This window comes from Arachis hypogaea, chromosome 14 (genome assembly GCF_003086295.3).
Source record: "Arachis hypogaea cultivar Tifrunner chromosome 14, arahy.Tifrunner.gnm2.J5K5, whole genome shotgun sequence".
Classification (NCBI taxonomy): domain Eukaryota; kingdom Viridiplantae; phylum Streptophyta; class Magnoliopsida; order Fabales; family Fabaceae; genus Arachis; species Arachis hypogaea.
In genome coordinates, this window is record NC_092049.1 from 125,414,892 (window position 1) to 125,438,621 (window position 23,730).

General features: G+C 32.3%; 4 protein-coding genes across 5 annotated transcripts; 1 reads left to right on the forward strand and 3 right to left on the reverse strand.

Annotated features, from left to right (window-relative positions):
• Positions 1-1,134: 1,134 nt before the first annotated feature.
• Positions 1,135-6,230, reverse strand: LOC112744008 (shaggy-related protein kinase theta). Of its 2 annotated transcripts, XM_025793467.3 has the most exons (13): positions 5,916-6,206; positions 5,461-5,646; positions 5,169-5,261; positions 5,010-5,069; positions 4,167-4,439; positions 3,988-4,062; positions 3,710-3,766; positions 3,460-3,600; positions 3,092-3,142; positions 2,355-2,450; positions 2,155-2,238; positions 1,946-2,048; positions 1,135-1,662 (listed from the first exon to the last, which is right to left on the reverse strand). In XM_025793467.3, exons 1-13 carry the CDS (start codon positions 5,979-5,981, stop codon positions 1,601-1,603), a joined length of 1,347 nt encoding a protein of 448 aa, XP_025649252.1. In that variant the 5' UTR covers positions 5,982-6,206; the 3' UTR covers positions 1,135-1,600. The 2 variants fall into 2 exon arrangements, with proteins under 2 accessions (XP_025649252.1, XP_025649253.1); XM_025793468.3 differs by lacking the exon at positions 5,461-5,646 and having other exon boundaries at positions 5,916-6,230.
• A 997-nt stretch (positions 6,231-7,227) lies between these two features.
• Positions 7,228-11,854, forward strand: LOC112744009 (phenylalanine--tRNA ligase, chloroplastic/mitochondrial). Its single transcript, XM_025793469.2, has 10 exons — positions 7,228-7,657; positions 7,976-8,166; positions 8,306-8,512; positions 8,594-8,711; positions 9,263-9,339; positions 9,675-9,854; positions 9,994-10,038; positions 10,600-10,704; positions 11,346-11,459; positions 11,565-11,854. Exons 1-10 carry the CDS (start codon positions 7,444-7,446, stop codon positions 11,613-11,615), a joined length of 1,302 nt encoding a protein of 433 aa, XP_025649254.1. The 5' UTR covers positions 7,228-7,443; the 3' UTR covers positions 11,616-11,854.
• A 186-nt stretch (positions 11,855-12,040) lies between these two features.
• On the reverse strand, positions 12,041-12,571 carry LOC140178716 (receptor-like protein 54). The gene has a single exon (XM_072215945.1). It carries the CDS (start codon positions 12,569-12,571, stop codon positions 12,041-12,043), a length of 531 nt encoding a protein of 176 aa, XP_072072046.1.
• Positions 12,572-12,596: 25 nt separating this feature from the next.
• On the reverse strand, positions 12,597-15,016 carry LOC112744012 (uncharacterized). Its single transcript, XM_072215946.1, has 2 exons — positions 12,729-15,016; positions 12,597-12,615 (listed from the first exon to the last, which is right to left on the reverse strand). Exons 1-2 carry the CDS (start codon positions 15,014-15,016, stop codon positions 12,597-12,599), a joined length of 2,307 nt encoding a protein of 768 aa, XP_072072047.1.
• Positions 15,017-23,730: the final 8,714 nt, after the last annotated feature.

A 23,730-nucleotide genomic window follows, 5' to 3' on the forward strand; every position in this document is an offset into this window, starting at 1 on the left:
ACATCATAAAAAATGAAAGTTGCATTATCATTGCTGCATTTTACCTTTTATGTACTTTAATAAGAGGAAAGTTTTCTAAATTATTTTCCAAGGCAAAGGAGGGTGGGGGGTTGATTGTGAAAGGGGTTTTAATGTTTAAAATGAAGGTAATTATATTCTGGATTCAATGTAGTCAATGGAATAATGGGATTCTTTGGGAACAAGGAATTGAAAATTTGTTGGTTTCTGTTTGCTTGTTTGTTTTAAAGAGTAACTAATTCAGAATCGGTTCCGCTACGTTACCAACAGCATATCTGTCAACTTCTGCCAACTCTTATTTATAATTGTATTTCATGGAAGTGTGTTCGTAGATGTGTCTATAGATGTGTCTAGTAAAAATGTCTTTTTTATAGCTGTGTTTAATAGAAGTGTCTTTATAGATATATTTTCTGAATGTGTCTCTTTATATATGTATTTAAAATATATTAATTATTAGACATATCCACGAACACACTTCCATGAAACACAATTATAAATAAGAGTTGGCAGAAGTTGGCAGATAATATGTTAGTACCCTATACTTTTCCATTCAGAATATATATTTCAGACTCAGAAGTCGATATTTTTTATGAGAACTCAACGGACGAACCAAATAATTAAATCAAAGCATTAACATTGGCCGTGGACTTTTCAAATGTTGTGGGTCAGTTTCAATTGGTATGAGTTGTTAAATAGTGATATTCAACTGAATCATTCCATTCCCACCGTTTATTAATGATTTTTTTTTCCTTTGATAAATTGCATATTTTTGTCTCTGAAATTATAAAATTGCATTAATTTAGTCTAAATTTGAAAAGGTTTTTGGGTCTTAGCTTCTTGAATATACCATCTTCACTCAATTAATAATGTTAAAATTTGTATTAATTTATACAACGCGTAGAATGTTTATTAGTAGTCATCAAACATATATTTACAAAGCATTAAACTTTATTTGTAGAGCATAATTGCGTCTTCATTTCTTTTAATGAAAACAAGATAAATTAAATAAACAAACGCCAAAAAGAATCTATAATGACCTGAATACTCCACATAATCCATTGAGAAAAACAGTGAAGTTTTAATTTAACGCACTATATAAAATAGGGGATAAAAGGATTGGAATTAAGAACTGATCATTAATTAATTATATTTGATAATTGAGGTATACATCGATCAAAAAATCTACTTAATTAAACAACAATGTAACCCTATCCCCAACCATACATTCCTACAATTGATCAAATAAACTAATTAATAACAACATGGTCTCTTGATATTATGGATGGTGGTCTTTAAAATGGTCCATCATAAAGAGGTTATTACACGGTGAGGTGTACATGTTAAGGTTCATAATTTTGTGTCATGTTTGTGCATAGGTTGGACAGCAAAGAAACCTAAACTGTTGTCTGTTATGGAAGATATATATATGTACATACATATATTATATAATATAATATAATAAAATTATTAATATTATATTATATATGTATGTATGTATGTGAAAACATTGCTGGTTTAATTTGAATATCTAATTAATCATCAAAAAACCATATCTACAAATAATGTGTCACAATTGCTTCAATTAATTTCTTGCATGCTCTGGAATTAGACGTCGACGCAACTCATCGGGTGCATCCGCTAGTTCTGCATCATTTCATTTAATTTCATTATTTAAACTAATAGCGATTGAAAAACAAAAAATAAAAATAATTTTACAATAAATTTATTATTTTTGACCAACAGTCAACAATATTTAAAAGTGTTGCTAAAACTGTGTTATGTTTAGACTGCTGGCAAAAAATACTCATCAATATCAATTAAAATTACTAGTTCTCAAACTTTTTTCGAAATAAAAACTAATTAAATTAAATAACCCGTATTTAACAAAGAAAAAAAAAAAGTAAAATTAGAAGAAGATTTAAATTACCTTGAGCTGTGAAATCAAACAAAGGTGGTAGTGGTCGCCCATTTGGCAAGGTTATGTTAGGGTTTCGGAGATCATCAAAGAATGGGTGAGCACACGCTTCCAACTAACAAATAAAATAAAATTACAGTGATTATATTTATTTACAATAATGGTAAAATTAAATTAAAAAAAAAGAGAGAGTATTTCTAACAGTTAATTAAGTTTCTTACAGCAGTGCAACGTAGATTAGGTGAATATTGAAGCATCCTTGAGACTAGATCTATTGCTTGAGGAGGCATTGCCTTGGGAAAAACCTGAATCATTTAATAATATAGTTAATTAAATATTCGGTTGGTCATATTTATCAATTACTATATAATTAAATTACAAATGTTAGGTGAGAACTAAGAAACAAAAGATTATTGCTGACCTTATGCCATGGATGAGCTTTTATTTGCGGAAACTTAAACTCGTTGTAATTTGGATTCATGCACTTTATTTCTTCTTTGGTTGGTGTTCCCAAAATCTATATATATGTCAGATATTTACCCTTATTAGATGAAGTAACAAAATGTAAGACTGCACTTGCAATAAGAAATAAGTGAATTTTATAGAGTCTATAATTTAGTGTCTAATATTTATTTAATTTATTTTTTATGATAAATTTTAAATATTTAATAATTATTTATTTTTATTAAATATTAATTTATTAATTTATTTAATATCTAATTTTTTTATATTAATATTAATTTTTAATTTTTTATAATAAATTAAACAAATATTTTTAGATATTATACCAATCACCATAAAACAAATTCATTTATTAATTTTAAAAAATCTTAGAGAATGAGCACTTTTTTATCAATATTAGTTAATATATATTTTAAATTAATATTTTATTTTTTATATTATTAGAATTTAAAATTTAGTATTTAAGATTTAGAATTGGTAAATATCGATAAAAAATAATAAATTTTATTGATAATGTATTATTAGTCTTAATATTTTATATATTACTCTTTTTTTGTTGGAAAATTCGTTTGTTAAAGTATATATCACAACAAAATATGTAACATTTAGATATATTGATGTAACGATATACCTAAATGTGACAACGATGGATAAATAAAAATAAAAAATAAAAAAAGAAGACAACAACTTTATTACCTTAATAATCTCTACTAATTGATCCACCCCACTCTCTCCAGGAAACATTGGCTGCAAATAAGACATCATTTTCATAAATAAGAATCAATATGAAACAAAAGGAAGGATGTAATTGAATGTCAAAATTTATACTTACAATATATTAAAATTAAACCCTTATTTAATTATAAGCAGAATCTATTTTAAAAATTCAAATAATATTATTATCTTCAATCCTAACAAGCGTCTATTTTTAAAAATTTATTTGGTTATAAATATCTACTAGAAATAATGAAAGAATCAAAGGAAAAAAAAAGGAAGTTAATAAAAAAAAAACATTTTATACCATGAATTAAATTTATCTAACATAAAATTAAGAGGTTTCTAACCTGTCCTAACATAAGCTCAGCTAAAACACAACCAGCTGACCAAACATCTATGGCAGTTGTGTATTCTGTTGCCCCAAAAATTAGTTCTGGAGCTCTATAATACCTTGAGCATATGTATGATATGTTTGGTTCACCAGGCACCTAAAATAATAAATTCAAGTTCAATAATATCACAACATTATTAGGCACATCATAAGATTTTTTTAATTTGATTATAAAAAATAAAATAAAAATAAGAGCATATACATACCAACATCTTTGCACTCCCAAAATCACATATCTTTAACTGATGAGTTTGGGGGTTAACCTATCATATGTAAAACAATTTGACAAAAATAAGTAATAAAAATCTTCAATGAACAATAATTTTATTTGTTACTATACTATTACAAATTATCACGCGAGACGACAAATTACCGACGAACAGACCGTCAATAAAAGTTAAGATTTTAAAAAATATGCAAAAAAATCTAATTTTGACGAAATCAACAGATTAAAATATTTAAGTAAAATTGTAAAATATCATACCAAGAGATTTTGGGGCTTGATGTCACGGTGACACACATTGATCACATGATGCAAATAATTTAAACCACGGCATATCTACAAGGAGTTTTACCAAAAGGAAAAAAAAGTCAATATAAAAAAGAGAATTTAAAGAAAAAAAAAAGTGATGGAATTGAAGTATGAATAATTTTGAGACTTACTTGGTATGCATATAGTTGAATATAAATTGTAGGCATATGTTGGTGCACCCTGACATATTGCTTTGAGACTCTATAGACAGTTTCAGGAACATACTCCAAAACAAGATTAAGGTACAATTCATCTTTATTTGCCATTGAATAGAAGCAATGCTTTAGTTTAAGAACATTTGTATGGTCAAGAATTCTCATCACTTGCAGTTCCCTGTTCTTGTATCTCTTGTCTTGCAACACTTTCTTTATTGCAACTAATTCACCCGTTTCAACACACTTAGCCTACATCATATATATTCAAACCATAAGAATTATTATAAATTAATATGTGTAATAATAATTATAAATATCAAATTAATAAAGATGTCAAGTATTTTATATTTAAACTAAAATAATCCTGAATTCAAGTCTTAATTGGATAAAACAAAATATAATTTTTATGGATTATATATGATAAAGCATATCTTTTAATATACATATACACACACCAAATCTTTCTCATATGTTTATATATAATAGATTTTTTTAAATTCTAGGAGATCAAAAGTCAATACCTTTAGTAAAAAAAATTCTAGTATTAATTTAAATATAAAATAAATAAAAAATTATTAATTAACAAACATTTCTGTTGTATAAATACTAATACATACAAGTGAATAAAATAAAATAATGATAATAATAGGAAGACAAAAAAAAAAAAAAAAACAGTCAGAACTTACTTTATTTAACATTTATTAATTATTATAACAATTAATGAATATTAAATAAAGTAAGTTATAACTATTTTTGACTAATTTTTTTTATTACCAAACATTTTCAATAAAACAATAATGATGCAATGAATATGAATACCTGATAAACAACACCAAAAGAACCGGTACCAACCACACGTTCTGCCATGTATGAGATTGTCTAACATAGTCATCAATATTAATTAGAGTTAGTTGTTAGCCCAAAATAATTAATTAATTAATGGAGTGATGATGTGATCCATAAGAAAGAAGACATCACCTGTTTTGATAGTCCATCGCGACCAGTAATAGCAGTAGTGATTATTTGACCTGTTTCTGTTCCATTACCATTCACTATTGTTGCTTCTATATCCTGGATACAACCACCTCAATTATTGTTATTATTATTATTCTTTTTCAAAATAATAACTTGTTTCATAAGTATGTATGTGCTTATTAATTACTTTGCAATGAATAAGAGAGTTAGAAATGATTTTACATTTTACATAGTACTCTATGTTATATAGAAAAAAAAAAATATATTGAATGATAATTAATTAATAATTAAGTACCTTTCCATTGTTGTTTTTGCTTTTCTCATCCCTAATTTTGATTTCGTGCAATTCTTTAGCTACATTTTTGGAATTAGATGTTCCATTAGCTTCTTTTATGTGATGCCCCCTATCATTACTATCATTTGCGTTGCTTTCAATATCGTCACCAAAGTTATCTCCATTTGTCATAAAATCATCCCCTCCCTCAAAACAACAACAAAATAATAATAATAAACCTCATTAGGAAATGACTCTTAAAAATTATAATATGATATGAATTACAACATAAAGTGATTAAAATTATGTCCCATTTTTTATTTTCGTTGAAACAGTTTTTTTCTCCCTCTTTTTACTAGATGAAATAAATGTTAAACATCTGAAAGAAAAAAAAAATACAAGAAAAATAGAAACAAACTAAAAATAAATGTTTTAAGATCTTTAAATTAGGAAAAAAAAAAAGGCATTAAGCTTACAGAATCTGGAAGAAGAGAAGTCTTGCCAGCAGCAATGCTTTTCAACTTTCTCATCATATTATTCATGGTGGTTTGTTTGCAGCCCCCACAACAAAACACAAATCCAAACCTTAACAAATACCTTCAAATCTCTCCCAAACTTTTTTTTATTATTATTAAAATGCAGAATAAACAGAAAGAGAGAGATGAAGAAGGTGGTTTTTCTCTCTCTTTCTTTACCCCAGTTTTCTCACAAACAAAGAAAGGGGACAAAGAAATTGAGAGAAAATGGATGCACAAGGCAACACAAACCTTAATTATATTATGAACACATACACCTTTCTATTTTTCCTCTGTCCCTTCCCTAAATGGAGTGCTACGTGGCACTTTTTTTATTTCAACGGTTAAGCCTGGCTCATCATCAAACCCAATCATTGTTACTCTTAATTAATTAGTCAAACCTAAGATCTTCACCATTGATTATTGAGTTAAGACAATCAAGATCTTCTAGTTGAAATTAAAGTACCATTTTAGGAGAGGTTAGATTATGGAAAATGAAGTTTCGGATTCAGATGAGATATGAACGGCATGTTCGTGGGTGTAACATGCTTCTAACAATAGATTATGCGACACTTCAGGACAACACTGTAATTTTAAAAATACTATTATTACTTTAAATCTTCTTAGTAAATTTTTCTTAGTAAATTGTAAGAAAAAAAGAAGAGAGATTAATGTGTTCAAAAAACATTAAGAATTTTGAATTCATAAAATAAAATGAAGAAAAACTAGTGTATGGACTAATTTATGGGTGTGTGACGTAGTACAAAATTCGTCTCCAATAATGATTTCATTTTATTAATTCTTTTTTGAAAAAATAAATAGTCTCTCTTAATTTTATTTTTAAATTTTTTTAACAAACAAAATTTGCCCCCGTAATTACGCTTTTTAAATTTTTATTTTGAAAAAACACTAAAAATCCCATTGATTTGGTACTTAAAAAATTGTTTTTTTGAAAAAACACTAAACTCTCCAACAGATTTAGTGTTTCATAAAAAAAAAAAAAGAAATTTGAATTCGTCCCTAGATACTTGAAATAAAATAGTGAGAGTGATTTGCAAATGTTGAGATTTTTGGAAAATACTAAAAAACCAGTTTTGACAATTCCACATAAATCCTGAATATCAAAATGCTTTTGGTTCCTATATAAGCCCAAATTTTATACTACAAAAACGAAACTTTTTATCCTCGTACTATTATTTTTGTAGCGTTGAGCTTGGGCTTATATAGAGACAAAAACCATTTTGATAATAGAATAACTATGAGGATAAAAATTAAAGTAAGCCAATACCAAAAAAAATCAAGTAAGAAAATAATGCAACCGAATCACCGACCCGATAAGAAAACGGGCTGAGTCAGCATTCTTTATTCTCTCTCTCTTTCTCTTTCTTTTCTGTGTGCGTGGAAGTGTTGTGGCCACCCAAAAACGACGGCGTTGCGGGTGAGGCTTAACGCTTCGCACTGAAACACCACTGAACAGTGAACGAAAGCCATGGCAACGATTCTATCCTTCTCTTTCGTGCAACTCCAATCTTCTCTCTTTCGTCAACGTACCAATCTTCTCACAAGAACCTTCGCTTTTTCTTCGTCCTTCTCTTCTTCCTCTTCAGCTGCTTCTATCTCTGCTCCCAACCTTTCCCGCAAGAAATGGAAGCAACCTGTTTTCTCAGCGCTCGACCTCGGCGGAGTCAAGGTTAACAGAGAAGGTCAGAGCTATCCGTTACTGTTTTTCTTAACAATTCAATGATGTTTATGATGCTTTTATATGCTGTTTGATCTGAAATCTCTTGCTGTGTTTCATGATACTTCAAAAGAGAGGAGTTTTACTTGTTTACAATTAGAATGCAAGCCTAATTGAAAGTGAAGTGATTTCATGAAAGTTCCAAGATTGAGTTTTTCAATTTTTATATGTTATACTTTTTTTTTTTTTTGTCACAGTTTAATGTGTTTATAATTTTGTGGTGTTGATATGTTTGTTCTGTGCTTAATAGAATTCTGATTAGTTTGTCTTGGTGGTAACATAGATGTGGTGAGGGACGATCCTACGAATAATGTGCCAGACAATATATTTTCAAAGTTAGGAGTGCAGCTCCATAGGAGAGATCAACACCCTCTTGGGATACTCAAGAATGCAATATACGAGTATTTTGACACAAATTATTCAAATAAGTACAATAAGTTCGATGATCTTAGTCCTATTGTTTCAGTGAAGGAGGTATGACATGAAACAGTTGAAGAGCTAGTTGTGCTTTTGCTTTGTGTCGTTCTTGTTGTAGATTTTGTTTAGCAAATTGATTGTTGTTGTTGTTGATGTTCCATTTTGTTTCAGTGTGATGATCTTCTTGTCCTTGCAGAATTTTGATGATGTCTTGGTTCCGGAAGATCATGTGAGTAGAAGCTATAATGATACGTACTATGTCGACCCTCAAACTGTTTTGAGATGCCATACAAGTGCTCATCAGGCTGAATTATTGAGAAGTGGTTACACTCATTTCCTTGTTACCGGTGATGTTTACCGTAGGGACTCAATTGATTCAACTCATTATCCTGTCTTCCATCAGGTATGCTTCCCTACACTGAGCTGGTTTTTTCTAATTATCAACTTTATAAAATTTCCTCTTTTTATTTTTATTTTTCTGTAGATGGAAGGATTTCGTGTTTTTGCTCCGGAGGAATGGGAGGCATCTGAATTGGATGGCACATCATTTGCAGCAGCTGACTTAAAGAAATGCCTTGAGGGTTTAGCACGCCATTTATTTGGTATTTCTTAATGGCCAATACACACTTTTTGGTGCTAGTTGCTGCAAATTGATAATTTATTAGGACTCGTAAGATGGATTAGTTAAAGAAAGTAGATTAATCATTGTAAATGATAGAAACAAATATTGATTGCATTTGCATATACAGTGTACCTCTGTACATGCATATTGTATTATTCATGACAAGATAGAAAGATATTTCAACAGACTCTGTAGAATGATTCTAGTTATGGAGTCATCCAACAAAGTCTCCTTCAGCTAAGAGAATACATATTATATACAAGTAATCATAAATTAATGGGATTGCTCATTCATAATTTCTGAGCAGAAAGAAAACCCTTTCAACAGGAAATTGGAAATATGAAGTTTTTAGGATGGTTATATTATTGTACTCCTGGAATAATAGGGTAGAATCTGCTAGAAAATTATATTTGAAGCAGTCTAGTTGTGAACTTTTGATAGTCCTTTTAAGCCAACTTGCAAACTGATTATCTGTAATATTTTCCCATCTGCTCTTTTCTCTGTCTCATGGAGTTAAATGATTAATTTCAGGTTCTGTGGAAATGCGCTGGGTGGATACTTATTTCCCATTTACTAATCCATCATTTGAACTTGAAATATACTTCAAGGTATGCTATGGTCATGATTATGAGATTATCTCTTTAACACATTGGGTTTACAAAATGAAATTGCTAAATAAATGTAGGTTAGGACTTAGGAGATGACCAAAAGTTAAACATTTGTCACTAGATCATTCCATGCCATCCAGCTATTTATGTTTTTAGTAGTCAATACTCACACTTTTCAACCATCTTTAATTCAGAGATGCAGCTTAAGCAATGTGATCGGCTTTCCTTTATTTATCATTTTTAGGCTTGTGTCCTTTCCCCTCTTCTCTCATATTTTCTTTCTGTATTGTTCTGATTCTAATTTTATATATTGCTTATTTTTTCTTTTATTCCAGGAAAAGTGGTTGGAGGTTTTGGGCTGTGGAGTGACAGAGCAAGAGATTCTAAGAAAAAATGGGAAGCCAAACAATGTTGCTTGGGCATTTGGCCTAGGATTGGAGAGGCTAGCAATGGTTTTATTTGACATACCAGATATTCGTCTCTTTTGGTCAAATGATGAGCGATTTACCTCCCAGGTATTTTTTGGATTTGTTCAGAAGACATATATGATTTTCTAATCTTGAGAATCACATTATTGTGCTATAAGTGTCATTCTTTTAGGATCTCTAACATGCTATTCTTGTCATTTTCTTTGGTGATATATTTTGAACACAGTTCTCAGAGGGCCAGTTGGGAGTCAAATTTAAGCCATTTTCAAAGGTAACTTTTACACTGTATCTGTGTGCTTGCCCTTAGGTGTTGACATTTATTGTTAATCAGCCGTGTAGTGTATATTCATCACTGAGAATATTGTTTTCCTGAGATATGTTATCACATTTGAAATGTGTTTGAGAAAGTTCCATGTTATCAAAGTTAAGATAGCCCACATAATTTGTTATAGAAAACTATATTTATATGTCTTCTTTTGTTGTTAAGATAGAAAGTGTGGTGAGAATTTTGATGATCTAAAATCTAAATGATGAGATATCTAGGAATGTGGTTTTGATGCTTCGCTATGTCAAGGTTCAAGGGCCTTTGTGATCAAGTTCCTGCTTTTATTTGTTTGTTTAGTTTCATTCTTGCCCAAAGATGCTTATCCTATTTGTAAATCTCAAACTAGAGGGTCTTCAACTGAATAGTCTTACTGGCATTCATCTTTTGCCGGGAACTTAGTGGGTTTATGTGCTGTTTATGGTTGGCTGTCCAGTTTTCGATTAGAAGAAATTAGCAAAATTCTAACTGAGAATTCTAACTCTTTTTCTCTCTATTTTTCTTCCACAGTATCCACCTTGTTACAAGGACATCAGTTTCTGGATCAATGAATCATTTACTGAAAACAATCTGTGTGAACTTGTCAGAGGAATTGCTGGGGATCTTGTAGAAGAGGTAATTCTTTGAAAGTTCTAGTGAACCTTTTCTCTTGGATTTAAATGTATGTGGATTATCAGTGTTGCTGTTTCCTGAATGTCTAATGGATTGCAAATGTATCTGGGGTGATCTGATCTGGAATTGAAAATTGGGGGTAATGATATCTTCCCAAGTCATCATAGCACCAAGCGTTAATAATAAACTCACTAAATTGTTAGGCAGAAGCTGAAATAATCTGTTCACAGTATTATTATCAGCTGAAACTAATGTGATTCAGTTTAAGGGAACAAGTTGCTAAACCAACCAAAAGATCGGAGTGGGCATTTGCAACACCATTTTGCTTGGCAAAGGCTGTAACACAATATGCATGAATTGTAACTTGATATCAGGAATCATAAAATAGATTCCCATGGTTTCTAATGAAGCAACTTTACATTTACCATCCTTTCATGGTCAATTATTTGCCTCTTCTCCTTTGTTTATTTGTTTTTTGTTTGTTCTTTCCTAACCCCCTTTCTCCTCCTCCTCCTCCTCCTTTCTCTTTTTCCGAAAAATTTTAATTGGATCAGTTAGGTGTTCTCATTCTTTCTTCCTTTCTGATGCACCAAATGAAAAATGTTGACCTGTTCCTTCCTCTTTTTTGCCTTTTGAAATTGTAGGTGCAATTAATAGACAATTTTACCAACAAGAAAGGAATGACCAGCCACTGCTATAGGATTGCATATAGGTCTATGGAACGTTCTCTTACTGATGATGAAATTAACGATCTGCAGGTATTAAATTTATTTAATTCCTTCTTTTAGAGTCAATCTTGGTCTTATAATGTCTATTTTGTTTGGGAAGTTACTAAACCCCAACCCCAATCTTTTTAAACGCAGTGGAAAGTAAGAGATCAGGTGCAAAGCAAATTAAATGTTGTGTTAAGATGAGCTCTGATGTCCTTATGATTATGAAGAGTTGCTGTTTGTTCTCAATTTTGTTCATGTATAGATCTTTTTCCTCCTCCGAGCATGTGATTCATGCTATAGACCGATATATGTATTATTCCATTTTTGCATGGTCAAAATACACTGCTATAAACAGGATTTTGTATCCTCATTTTCCTTGACATGATGTTTCCACCGCACAAGTAAAAATAGTAAGAGCAGACTTGCATCTATTCCTCGTATCATTGCTCTATAAAAGACTCTTCTCTTAAATTTTAAACAGTGAGGTTAACATAAGAACTCTTTTATTATTCAAACCTTTTATTACTATATCACTTTTAATGGCTTACACATATTACAAGAGCATATAGGAAATTCTTACTACAAAACAGACTACTACAGGACTTAAAAGGGGTAAGAAAAGCAATCTAGCAAAGTAATTTCTTACTTTTTAACCATGCAAGAATATCTAAACCGAAAGCATTTCCAAGTGCCAGTCCAGCAACAACTCCTCCTCCGTATCCGATCAGAATTATTTTCCAATCGAATTCAATGATAGATCCTAAGTCATAATCACTATCAAGTCTTGTCGGGAAAAACCAATTACCATCACATTTCTTCTTCAACTGAATCCCACACAGGCCTTGGTTTCCCGCGAAGCAGTTGCCTTCAAACGTGGAAAATTGATTGTTTTCTGGTATAGGACCTGAGAGTTTGTTAAAGGACACATTGAAAAACTCCAAAAAGGTGAGTTCTGCTAATTCTTGGGGAATTTTTCCCGACAGACTATTGAGGGAAAGATCAAGTGCTTCAAGGTTTGTGAGCTTTCTAAAGGAAGATGGAATCTCACCAGTAAAGAAGTTATTGGACATGTTGAACAAAACAAGACTCTTGAGATCCCCCAAAACAGATGGAATCTCTCCTGAAATTCTGTTATTTGAAATATCAATGGCTACCATGCAGTAAAATAGTTCCTGAAGTCGCTCATAATCCGTGACAACCCCTTTGTTAGACATTGTGAATGAATAGGTAACATAAGTAAGCCAATTTTTTCCCACAATATTGACAGTCGAATCCTCATATTTTAATTGACTTATGTTGGAAGTTGTCATGGACTTCAAATTCTTGATCATCTTTGGAATCAAATTTCCAGAGAATTTATTGTGGGAAAGATCAAGAATGTGAAGCTTTGGAAATGTGCATATACTTGGACAATTAATAGTTCCATGAAATTCATTAAAACGTAAGCCGATAACTTTCAGCTCAGGAAGTGATCCCAACCAGTAGGGAAACGAGTCATTGATCACGTTATAGCTCACGTCAAGAAACTCAAGCATTCTACAATTGACCAATTCTCTTGGCAGCTGGCCTTGCAAATTGTTGTCAGCGAGATTAATCATCTTAAGTGCACTTCCCATGACATATGTTTGAGGAAGATGGCCAAACAATTTGTTCCCTTTTAGCTTCATGATTTGAAGAGATTGGCTAGAGCTTCCCAAACATGATGGAATGGTGCCACTTAAGTTGTTATACGCCAGATCAAGCACCACAAGTGATTTTATATTGCAGATCAATGGAGATATTTCTCCTGTCAATGAACTCTTGGCAATGGCCAAATTTTGAAGACTTTTTTTCTCCCAAATCCAGTCAGGTACTACTGACATGAAATTATTGTTTGATAAGCTCAGAGATTCCAAATGATCCAAGTGTTGCAAAAAAGATGGGAACTCAACCAAATTACATGAATTCAAACCTGCAACTTCTAATGGAAGAAGGGTTCCATTGGAAGAACCTTTCCCCGGGAGCAAAGAGAGTTTGTTGTCGGATAAAGAAAGATAAATAAGCATTTTGAACTGCAAAAACATGTCACTCTCAAACTTTCCTTCCAACGAATTATCACTAAGAGAAAGTGTTGCAAGATTCTCTAGTGAAAACAGAGAGTGAGGAATTTCACCTTGAAGGTAATTTTCATCAAGAGCCAACTCCTGCAAGCCAGTTAGGTTCATTATCCAAGTTGGAATTCCACCAGTTAAATTGCATTGCTCCAAGTATAAGACCTCAAGTGGGGAAAGGGTAGCATTGAAGGAACCTTTTTTGTTGAGCAAAGATAGTTTGTTGTAAGACAAATAAAGGTAAGAAAGCCTTCTCATCTTCAAAAACAATCCAAGCTCTAGTTTCCCTTGCAACCAGTTGGATTCTAGATCAACAGTTGTAAGATTGTCCATTCTTAAAAGAGAGTGTGGGATTTCACCATGAAATGTATTGTTGTAAAGACGCAAGTGATTTAAAGATGTTAGGTTCATTATCCAAGATGGTATCTCACCAGTTAAGTTGCATCTTCCTAAGTTTAAGTAAGATAGCTGGGTGAGATTCACAAAAAATTCTGGGAAGGTTCCAATGGTTAACCCGCTGGAAAAAAGGTTTAGATGCACCAGCTGATTGAGGTTGCCGAACGAAGAAGGAACAGATCCTTGGAAATTGCATTCTGCAATGGACAACCATTTTAAAGAAGTAAGATTACCAATGGATGTTGGTATTCTACCTCCAAAATTTGTTGCAGGGATAATCAACTTGCTAACGAGTGCCCTTGACTGGAAATCAGGAATCACACCATTAAGGTTATGGTTTTCAGCCAAAACCAAAGTTGTCAAGTTTGGAAGATGGAATATTCCAACTGGAAATTCACCATACAGGTCACAATGGGAAAGATCAAGACTTTGCAGATATGTGAGGTTTGTGAGTACATCGGGCACAGATGATGAAATATTTACACAACTAAGATGAAGTTCTTCAAGCCTAATTGTGTTTTGAACTAAGCTTCTTAGAGTGGATATGCTGAGTAGCAATTGGTTGTTAAGTGGATCATCAGGAGGATCTAACACAGTAAAGCTACTTAGATCAAGAGACAACAAGTTTGACAAACGGGAAACCTCTGGCGGGATTTCACCGGAAAACGTTGTCTCGCTAGCATGAGAAAGATCGAGGTATCTTAGTTGTGAAAAGTTACCTATCTTGGTTGGAATTTGAGAGTGGTTGAAGTTATTGTCAGAAAGATCAAGGCTTTGAAGGTTTACAAGAGAAAACAGACTGCTATTAGCATCTATTGATCCATACAGCTGGCTGCTACTCAGATCAATGCCAATCACATGACCGGTGACCTCGTCGCATTCGATACCATCCCAAGAGCAGCAATCTATGCTTGGCATCCAAGAAACAGTTTTGGGATAGCTAAAATGATTATAAGAAGCAAACTTACTAATCACAAAGCTTTCCTTAAACTGCAACAAAGCATTGCTTTCAGTTCCATGACATTGGTGACCGTTTATGATAGTGGACAATGAGAAGAGCAATGAAAAAAGAAAAAGAAAATGTGTTTGAAAAACAAGAGACCATAACGATCCCATGGTGTATTAGTAAGTTTAGTGCAATGCAAATATTGAGATGACAAGTTTAGAACACACCAAATGGCTTTTATAGAGAAACAACTCTCCCTGGAACGGTAAAAATAGGGGTAGCCGAAATAAACACGAGAAAAAAAAAAAAAAACTAAACGCTTTTTATTAATTAAATAACAAGAAGTGCTATACTCTTTAAACCAATCTTAATTTTCTATTATATTATGTTTTATATAAATGACTGAAGTTTAAAAGAATAACTTCCTAGTTATGTAGGTTAATTACTTAAGGCTTTTTCAAAAAGAAAAATAAAAAGTTAAAATTTTAAAACTTGTGTTTCTTATTTCTAATAGCAGGTCCTTTTAAAGAGTGATATGCTCTTTATTTTTCTCAAGTATATTAACATATGCTAATACGATGACATAATTTTAGTTAGCAAATGAAAGGTTGAGACATTACTTATGTGTTTCGAGATTTATTTCAATCATCCGTATAAAATTTCACTACAAAAAAATGTTAAGTATTATCGAATTTATCATTGGAAAATCAAACAAAGTCCGACGATATAAACTTCATCAATAAATAATTATCGTCGAATTTATTTTGTCCGACGATAATTACCGTCAAAATCTGCGACTGAATATAGTTATAAAAAAAATAAAATCTGTCACAATTTATCATCGAAATTTTTCGACGGTAACGCGTCATCTTATCGGTGAACTAATCTGATGGTAATGCCAACGAAAAAGGTTTTTTTTATTTTATTTATTTATTTTGAAATTTAACTGGGCTGTTACCATCGATATATTCCGACGGTAGTATTTTTTTAAATAATATTTTTTTGCCCATCTACAATGCATTTCGATAATTAATAATTGAAATAATGTTTTAAATTTGATGTGAAATATCAAATATCAAATATCAAATATACAAATTAAAAATATGAAATTATGGTAATTGAAATATTTAAAACAATATTAATCATATTACATTCTTCTCAAAATTTGGTAAAAAAACACATAAGATAAAATTATATTTACATTAACCCTATTCAAATTTACCGTCTTTTTTATTAGATTTATTATCCTCTTCTTTTGAGATAATTTTTTATGACGACAAATTTTTTCTCCTTTTTATTAAAAAATTTGAAGTAAATTTGCCGATACAATACAACGCTAAATCTAACAATAATTTTAACGATAGTCAATATTTTTGTTATAGTGTTTTATCAGCATCGTGATATTTCATTTCTCTATTTCATTATGTAAAAAATTCAATCGTGAAATAAAACTATTTCAGTGACCTTCATTATCTCCACAAATATTCTTGTCCAATGAAAATGTTCTTCTAAAAGGTTTCTACACATAAATTTGTCTAACATGTCACTCTAAATCTCTGATAGTCTTTATTATTAGAATAATATCTAAAATTAATCTTTTAAATGTTGAACACTAGATTTTAATAAATTTTAAGGATAAAATTAATTTTTAAATTTTTATTTTATTAGACAAACCAATTTAAACATTAAATTATTCATCTACATCAAGATATTGATATAAAAACTTTAAAATTATTTATAACTTTTTATATTTTTGTTAAATAAAGATGAGAATTGACTTGTCTGATTTTATATTAAAATTTGATATAAAAGTTAACATTTTTAATAAAATAAAAATTAAAAACTAATATAATAATTAAAATTTATTAAAATTAAGATCTTAACTTAAAAAATTGTTGGAAATTGACGGAGTATTGCTTTTATTATTTTATTTATTTATTTATCTATTTTTTGGTCAATTATTAGGTCAATTATGCGATTTCCATCATGCGCGTAACATGATAAATATGGACCTCAAGACTCAAGTCACTCTTAGTCGTCCCGATTATAATTTATAAATAGATAAATTAATATAAAGGTAAAGGTGTTTGTAAATTTTAAAGAGATCCATCCACCTTTCTCTTATAGTGGCTGAAAATTTTGAAACATTATTTAGGTGAGAAAATGCATTTCGAAAAATTAAAAAGGAAAAAGAAATTTTCGTTAAGAGTAAGTTGATGTAAAAATTTGAAGAAGAGTCAATGTGTATAGAGAAATGCAATGTAAAGAGTTTATATATAGAAAATGTTTTTGGAGTAAGAATTTTATTACTCCTTAGAATAGGAATAGATACACTGATAAAAATATTATATATAATTTTTCTGTGTGTAAGAATGTAGAAAAAATACGATGTAATTATCGTAGAATTTCTTTTTAACATAAATTATCTTGATATCACTTTTAAACTATAGTAGCCAAACATAAATTATTTTTGCATAATCAATTAAATGTAAAAAATATATCAAAATAATTTTGACCTCACAACTTTCCAAAATTTGCATCAATATACATATCCATATACACTAAATTAAAAGTACTTGTAGAAAAAAACACACCTCGATAAGAGGGTGTTTGTATCAAATTATTTTAAGTTATTTTCTAGAAGAGCAATGCTAAGTGATTAATGAAATTTAGTAATTTTTTATTAATTTTTAGTTAATTTTAAATACTAAAAATTAAATTTTAAATTATAAATTTTAAATTATAAATTTTAAATTCTAATACTATAAAAATAAGATATTAATCTAAATTCTAAAATATTGATTAATATCAATAAAAAGTGCTAGCTCCTAATAATTTTCTTTCTAGAATTATCACATGAGAATAATATACTCCTTTATATATTTCAGGTCTTAAAAAATTTTTAGGGATAATTTATCTCCAAATATACCAAATACCCATGTTTAAACTTTAAAGAACACCTGTACTATGGGAATAAACACTATTGTAGTATTATTTAGAAATCCTTATAAATTCTTTAATTATTATATTTCCTTTTTCAAAAATTTTTTATTTTTATAATATTTAATATTAGAAATATTTCAGAAATTATACTCTAGAAATATGTAAATGAAATAAATTCGTAATTTATTCGTATGAATATCAATATATATATATATATATATATATATATATATTCTGCAATATCCAAGTATTTTATCCCCAGGGACAATATTTATGAAAATATATTTTTTATAAAAAAAATATAATTCTTATTGCATTAAACGAAATACTATATTATATATGAAGGTAAGTTTAGATAAATAATTTAATTAAGCTCTTTTAAAAGAAGAAGTTTAAAATATAAGAATTTATATTAAAAGTAATTATAAATAAGTTATTTTATATTTAATTTTTTAATCACAAAAATACTTATTTTAAAAGAAAAATAATAAAAAAATTTTATTATAAAAGAAATAATTTTTTTAATTTTTTCATAAGTAATTTAAATGATTTTTTAAAAAGTAATAAATTAATTTTAAAAATTATATTAAATATTAATGTTATAACTTTTCATAAATTAAAAATAAAAAAATATTTATAAACCTATTGAAACTGACTTAAGTGTTTGTCTCTTCCATTTTAAGTTAATATGTCTTATTTTAGAAAAGAGTAAAGTATTATTTTTGTCCCCAATGTTTGGGGTAAGTCCTATTTGTGTCCCTAACGTTTAAATCGTCCTATTTGTATTCCTAATGTTTATAAAAGTGATTCATTGTTATCCTATTATCAATTATACTAACAAATCAGATTATATTTTTTAATTATTCTCACTTGAATGTATTCATTCTCAATTAGATCTCACTTGGATGTGTTCGATTTTAATATTATATCCACTATTTGTGTTTAGATTCAATTATGTCCCTAGAAAAGTGAATTATGTAAATGTTGTAGGAATTAGTTTCAACTTTTAATGAGCTATTTTTCGGAATGGATCATCGATTCTATCTCGGACATTTGTATTCTAACTTCAAAAAGAGATTTTTAAAACTCAAACTAAAGCGTTCATGATGTGTAATTGACGGCAGGATAACACTAAATCACTTTTACAAACATTAAGGATACAAATAGGACGATTTAAATGTTAAAGACACAAATAGAATTTACCCCATACGTTGGGATAAAAACGATGCTTTACTCTTTAAAATATAATATATTATATCAAATGGATGCATGTCGTTCGAGTTATGATTGAAGAGATACTTTATCACACATATCACAAGCATAGTATATTATCATTACCTTCGTAGTGATAGAGCAAACAAACAATTCAAACAAAATAACTCACATGTTTTACCAACACTCAAACCATACTCAATGGAAATGGAGAAAATTTCAGACACTGCAAGAGGCAGATAAACATGAAAAAGATATGTATAGTAATTTTAGAATACAAATGTCTGGGATAGAATCGGTGATCCACTCCAAAAAATAACTCATTAAAAGTTGAAATTAATTCCTACAATATTTACATAATTCACTTTTCTAGGGACATAATTGAATCTAAACACAAATAGTGGGTATAATATTAAAATCAAACACATCCAAATGAGATCTAATTGAGAATGAATACATTCAAGTGAGAATAATTAAAAAATATAATCTGATTTGTTAGTATAATTGATAATAGGATAACATTGAATCACTTTTATAAACGTTAGGGATACAAATAGGACGATTTAAACGTTATGGACACAAATAGAACTTACTCCAAACGTTGGGGACAAAAACGATACTTTACTCTATATCTGTATATTAATTGTAGGATTCTATGCCTTTATTACTCTGATTCATTTAGCACCTATGAATACCCCTTGTATATTGTACCTTTGATCACACTCAATAATACACTTTTCAGATTACTCTCTCAGTCTCTTGTTTCTAACATGGTATCAAGAGTTTAGGTTCTTTTTTTTTCCAGTGAAAATTCGTTTATAGTCCTTTATTTTTGCTCTTCCGGCAGTGTTCTTTGGTCTCTCTTTTCGTTCCTTTTCCGACGCTTTGGTTCGTCACCGCCTTGACCACCGCCTTCATCTCGTCGTTGCAAGTTCAACGAGTCCAGCCTCGTCGCCGAAAACCACCGCACGCGCCGCCACGCTCTGTCTAAAGGTCGCCATCCGTTTGCTTCTAATCAATACTTTGTGCTCACTTTTCGAGTCTCTCCCGACGCTTTGGTTCGTCACCGCCACCACCCTCGCCTTCTCCTTGTTGCAAGCTTTCCAATGCCACCGGAATCATCGCCGGAAGACGCCGGACGCGCCGCCCAAAGTTGCCTGTCCGCATTCAGCCGTTCTCCTTCCAGACGCCTCCAGCGCCGCTGGATCAGCGCTCCAAATCCACGGCTCCGCATTCGCCACGTGTCACGCCGCTGTTCTCCCAACCCGAGATTGACCCGCGCTCTCGACCTGCGCGCCTGACCCGCTCCGTTCCTCTGCCCGCGTGGCACCCCGCCCCGTCAGCCCTGACGTGTCCTGCTTATCCAATCTCGTAGCGCCACGTGTTCCTTTTTGCTGACGTGGTTGCTGACGTGTCCTCCGACGTGGCAGACAGTGGGACCCTTCCTAAGATTTTTTGGTGAGCTCTTTTCGATTCTGCACTCCGATTTCTCATTTTCTGCTCCAAAATTGCCATTTCTCTCTCCTATATTTGATCTTTGTGACTATTATCATGGAAAAGTCAAATGTTTTTGCTGCCACCGCCAAAAAGAGTAAATTCTGTCGAAACTGTAACCGTTCTGGGAACCTCTTCCCCGACTGTCCTTCTGTTGAATGTCGCACATGCCACCAGAAAGGTCATATTAGCTACCATTGTTCACAGCTGTTCTGTCGTTACTGCAAGCTCTCGGGACATTTAATTACTGCCTGTCCTACTCGCCCACCACGTTCTGATCCACTCAACTCGTCTCCTGTCTCTCTATCTAATATTGCATCTCTTCTTCAGCGTCTTCTCTCTACTTCTGGTAATACCCCTGCTACTTTTTCCACCCCTCCAGGTAATTCTACATGGTACTTTGACTCGGGTTGCTTTAATCACATGTCTCCGTTGCGTAATATTTTCTCGTCCATGTCTACCACTACAAATGGACCTTCTGTCAATACTGCAAATGGCTCCCTCTTGCACGCAACACACAAGGGTTCTATATCCCAGTCAACTCTTAATCTTCCTGATACTTATTATATTCCCAAATTAAACTTCAATCTTATTTCTGTTGGTCAACTTGTTGATCTGGGTTTTGAAGTCACTTTTTCCGTTACTGGTTGTCGTGTACAGGATCCTCGGACGGGACAAATCATCGGGACTGGACGTAAGGTCGGAAGGCTGTTTGAACTCGAGAATCTTCATATTCCTCCTGTGCCAAATCTCTATGCTGCTTCTTCTCCCTCTACCTTCCACTTATGGCATCAACGTCTTGCCCACACCTCCTTAGAAAAATTGCGTCCTCTTGTGTCTCAGGGTGTTTTAAGTCAGGTTCCAAATGAATCTTTTGATTGCATTTCTTGCCAAACTGCCAAACAACCTGCTTTATCTTTTCACAATAATTCATCTCTTGCTTGCTCTCCTTTTGATCTCATTCACTCTGATGTTTGGGGCCCTGCTCCCACTGCCTCTATGGGCGGAACTTAATACTTTGTCGTTTTCATTGATGATGATTCCCATTTTACTTGGGTTTATTTGATGACTAATCGCCATGAGTTACCTCAGATCTATATCAATTTTGTTACTATGATTAAAACTCAGTTTTCTAAGGTCATTAAGGTTTTCCGACGTGATAATGCTATGAAATACCGTGATTCCAAACTCTTAGCCTTTCTTGCAGAACAGGGTACTTTGTCTGAGTTTTCTTGTCCTGGTATGTCTCAACAAAATGGTCGAGTCTAACGCAAACACCGTCACATTCTTGACTCCGTCCGTGCAATGCTCCTTTCTTCTTCGTGTCCTGAGCGTACTTGGGGTGAAGCTGTTCTTACTGCTGTTCATGTTATCAATAGACTCCCTTCTTCTGTTCTTGGTAATGTTACTCCCTTTGAGCATCTTTATCATACCTCCCCAGATTATAGTTCTCTTTGAGTTTTCGACTGTGTATGTTTTGTTCTTCTTCAGCATCATGAACATAGTAAACTTGAACCCTGGGCTCGTATGTGTTGTTTCCTTGGTTATGACACTGAACACAAGGGTTATCGTTGTTGGGATCCTCTCTCTAAACGTATTCGTATAGCTCGTCATGTTGTCTTCTGGGAGCACCACATATTTTCTCGGTTCTCGTCCTTTGAGTCCATTCCTACTACTTAGTCACCGTTGTTTACTAACCCTAATGTTGATCTTTTTCCTAGTGATGATTCTACATATTTTATCTCGAGTGACCCTCCACAGCCTCCTGTTCTTTCACCTTCTCCATCTCCCGATGATTCCAGACCGGACGATGATCCTGCTCCTACCGTCATGCCTCCTCCTCCTGCTCGTTCTTCTAGGGTAAGGAATCCACCTCCTCATCTTCTTGATTACCACTGCTTTTCTACTATCCTTCATCAACATGAACCTAAGTCATTCATAGAAGCCTCCTCAAACACGAATTGGCAACAAGCAATGCAAGAGGAAATACAGGCACTTAAAAAGGCACACACTTGGGATTTGGTTGATCCTCTTTCTGATCAAGAAGTTGTTGGCAGTAGATGGGTATACAAGATCAAGACTCGCTCTGATGGTTCTATTGACCGTTATAAGGCCCGCTTGGTTGCTCAAGGTTGTACGCAAGAGTATGGTATTGATTATGAAGAGACTTTTGCTCCTGTCGCTCGTCTTACATCTGTTAGAGCTCTTCTTGCCATTGCCACGGTTAAAAAATGGTCTCTCAGTCAGATGGATGTGAAGAATGCATTTCTTAATGGGGATTTGAAAAAGAAAGTCTATATGAAACCACCTCCAGGATATCCTTGTCCTTCTAATAAGGTTTGTCTCCTTCGCAAGGCACTTTATGGACTTAAGCAAGCTCCTCGTGAATGGTTTGACAAGTTCAGCACTACCATATGCAGTCTTGGTTTTACTTCTAGCCCTCATGAGAATGCCCTCTTCATTCGTAAAAGCGAACGTGGAGTTGTTCTTCTACTTTTGTATGTTGATGACATGATCATTACTGGGGATGATGTTGATGGTATCTCTGATCTCAAGGCCTTACTTCATCGTACCTTTGAGATGAAAGATCTTAGTTCTCTCAGCTATTTTCTTGGTCTCAAGGTCATCTCCACCGAGGTGGAATCTATCTCTCTCAGGCTAAGTATGATTCAGATCTTCTTGCTCGCACTGGGATTACAGTTAGTCACACTGAGTCTACTCCTCTTGAGCCTAATGTTCGATTTACCCCTATGGATGGCACTATTTTGGATAATCCGACTCTCTATCGACAATTAGTTGGCGGTCTCGTCTACTTGACTGTCACTCGACCAGACATCGCCTATCCGATTCATGTACTTAGCCAGTTCTTCTCAGCTCCTCGTACTACTCACTATGCGGCAGTTCTTCGCATTCTTCGCTACATCAAATGCACTCTATTTCATGGCCTTTATTTTTTTTCCCACTCCTCTTTGTCTCTTTAAGCTTACTCCGATGCTGATTGGGCTGGTGCTCCCACTGATCATTGTTCTACTACTGGTTACTGTTTGTTTCTTGGCGACACTCTCATTTCTTGGCGTGCTAAGAAGCAAACGTTCACTGCTCGCTCAAGCACAGAAGCCGAGTACCGTGCTCTCACTGACACCACTGCTGAAGTTATCTCAGTTCATTGGCTTCTCAAAGATCTGGGTGCTCCTCAGTCGTCCCCTACTGATGTTTTTTGTGATAACCGCAGTGC

Bases quoted from the DNA above. Each gene is read 5' to 3' on its own strand.
- LOC112744008 (XM_025793467.3), bottom strand. From the start codon at position 5,981: ATGAATAATATGATGAGAAAGTTGAAAAGCATTGCTGCTGGCAAGACT. The intron at 4,063-4,166 runs GTAAGTCTCAAA...AACTCCTTGTAG, and splicing joins TTCAACTATATGCATACCAA to ATATGCCGTGGTTTAAATTA. The intron at 2,451-3,091 runs GTAATAAAGTTG...ACATATATATAG, and splicing joins AATTAGTAGAGATTATTAAG to ATTTTGGGAACACCAACCAA.
- LOC140178716 (XM_072215945.1), bottom strand. From the start codon at position 12,571: ATGGTAGCCATTGATATTTCAAATAACAGAATTTCAGGAGAGATTCCA.
- LOC112744009 (XM_025793469.2), top strand. From the start codon at position 7,444: ATGGCAACGATTCTATCCTTCTCTTTCGTGCAACTCCAATCTTCTCTC. The intron at 8,513-8,593 runs GTATGCTTCCCT...ATTTTTCTGTAG, and splicing joins ATTATCCTGTCTTCCATCAG to ATGGAAGGATTTCGTGTTTT. The intron at 8,712-9,262 runs GTATTTCTTAAT...GATTAATTTCAG, and splicing joins TTTAGCACGCCATTTATTTG to GTTCTGTGGAAATGCGCTGG.
- LOC112744012 (XM_072215946.1), bottom strand. From the start codon at position 15,016: ATGGGATCGTTATGGTCTCTTGTTTTTCAAACACATTTTCTTTTTCTT.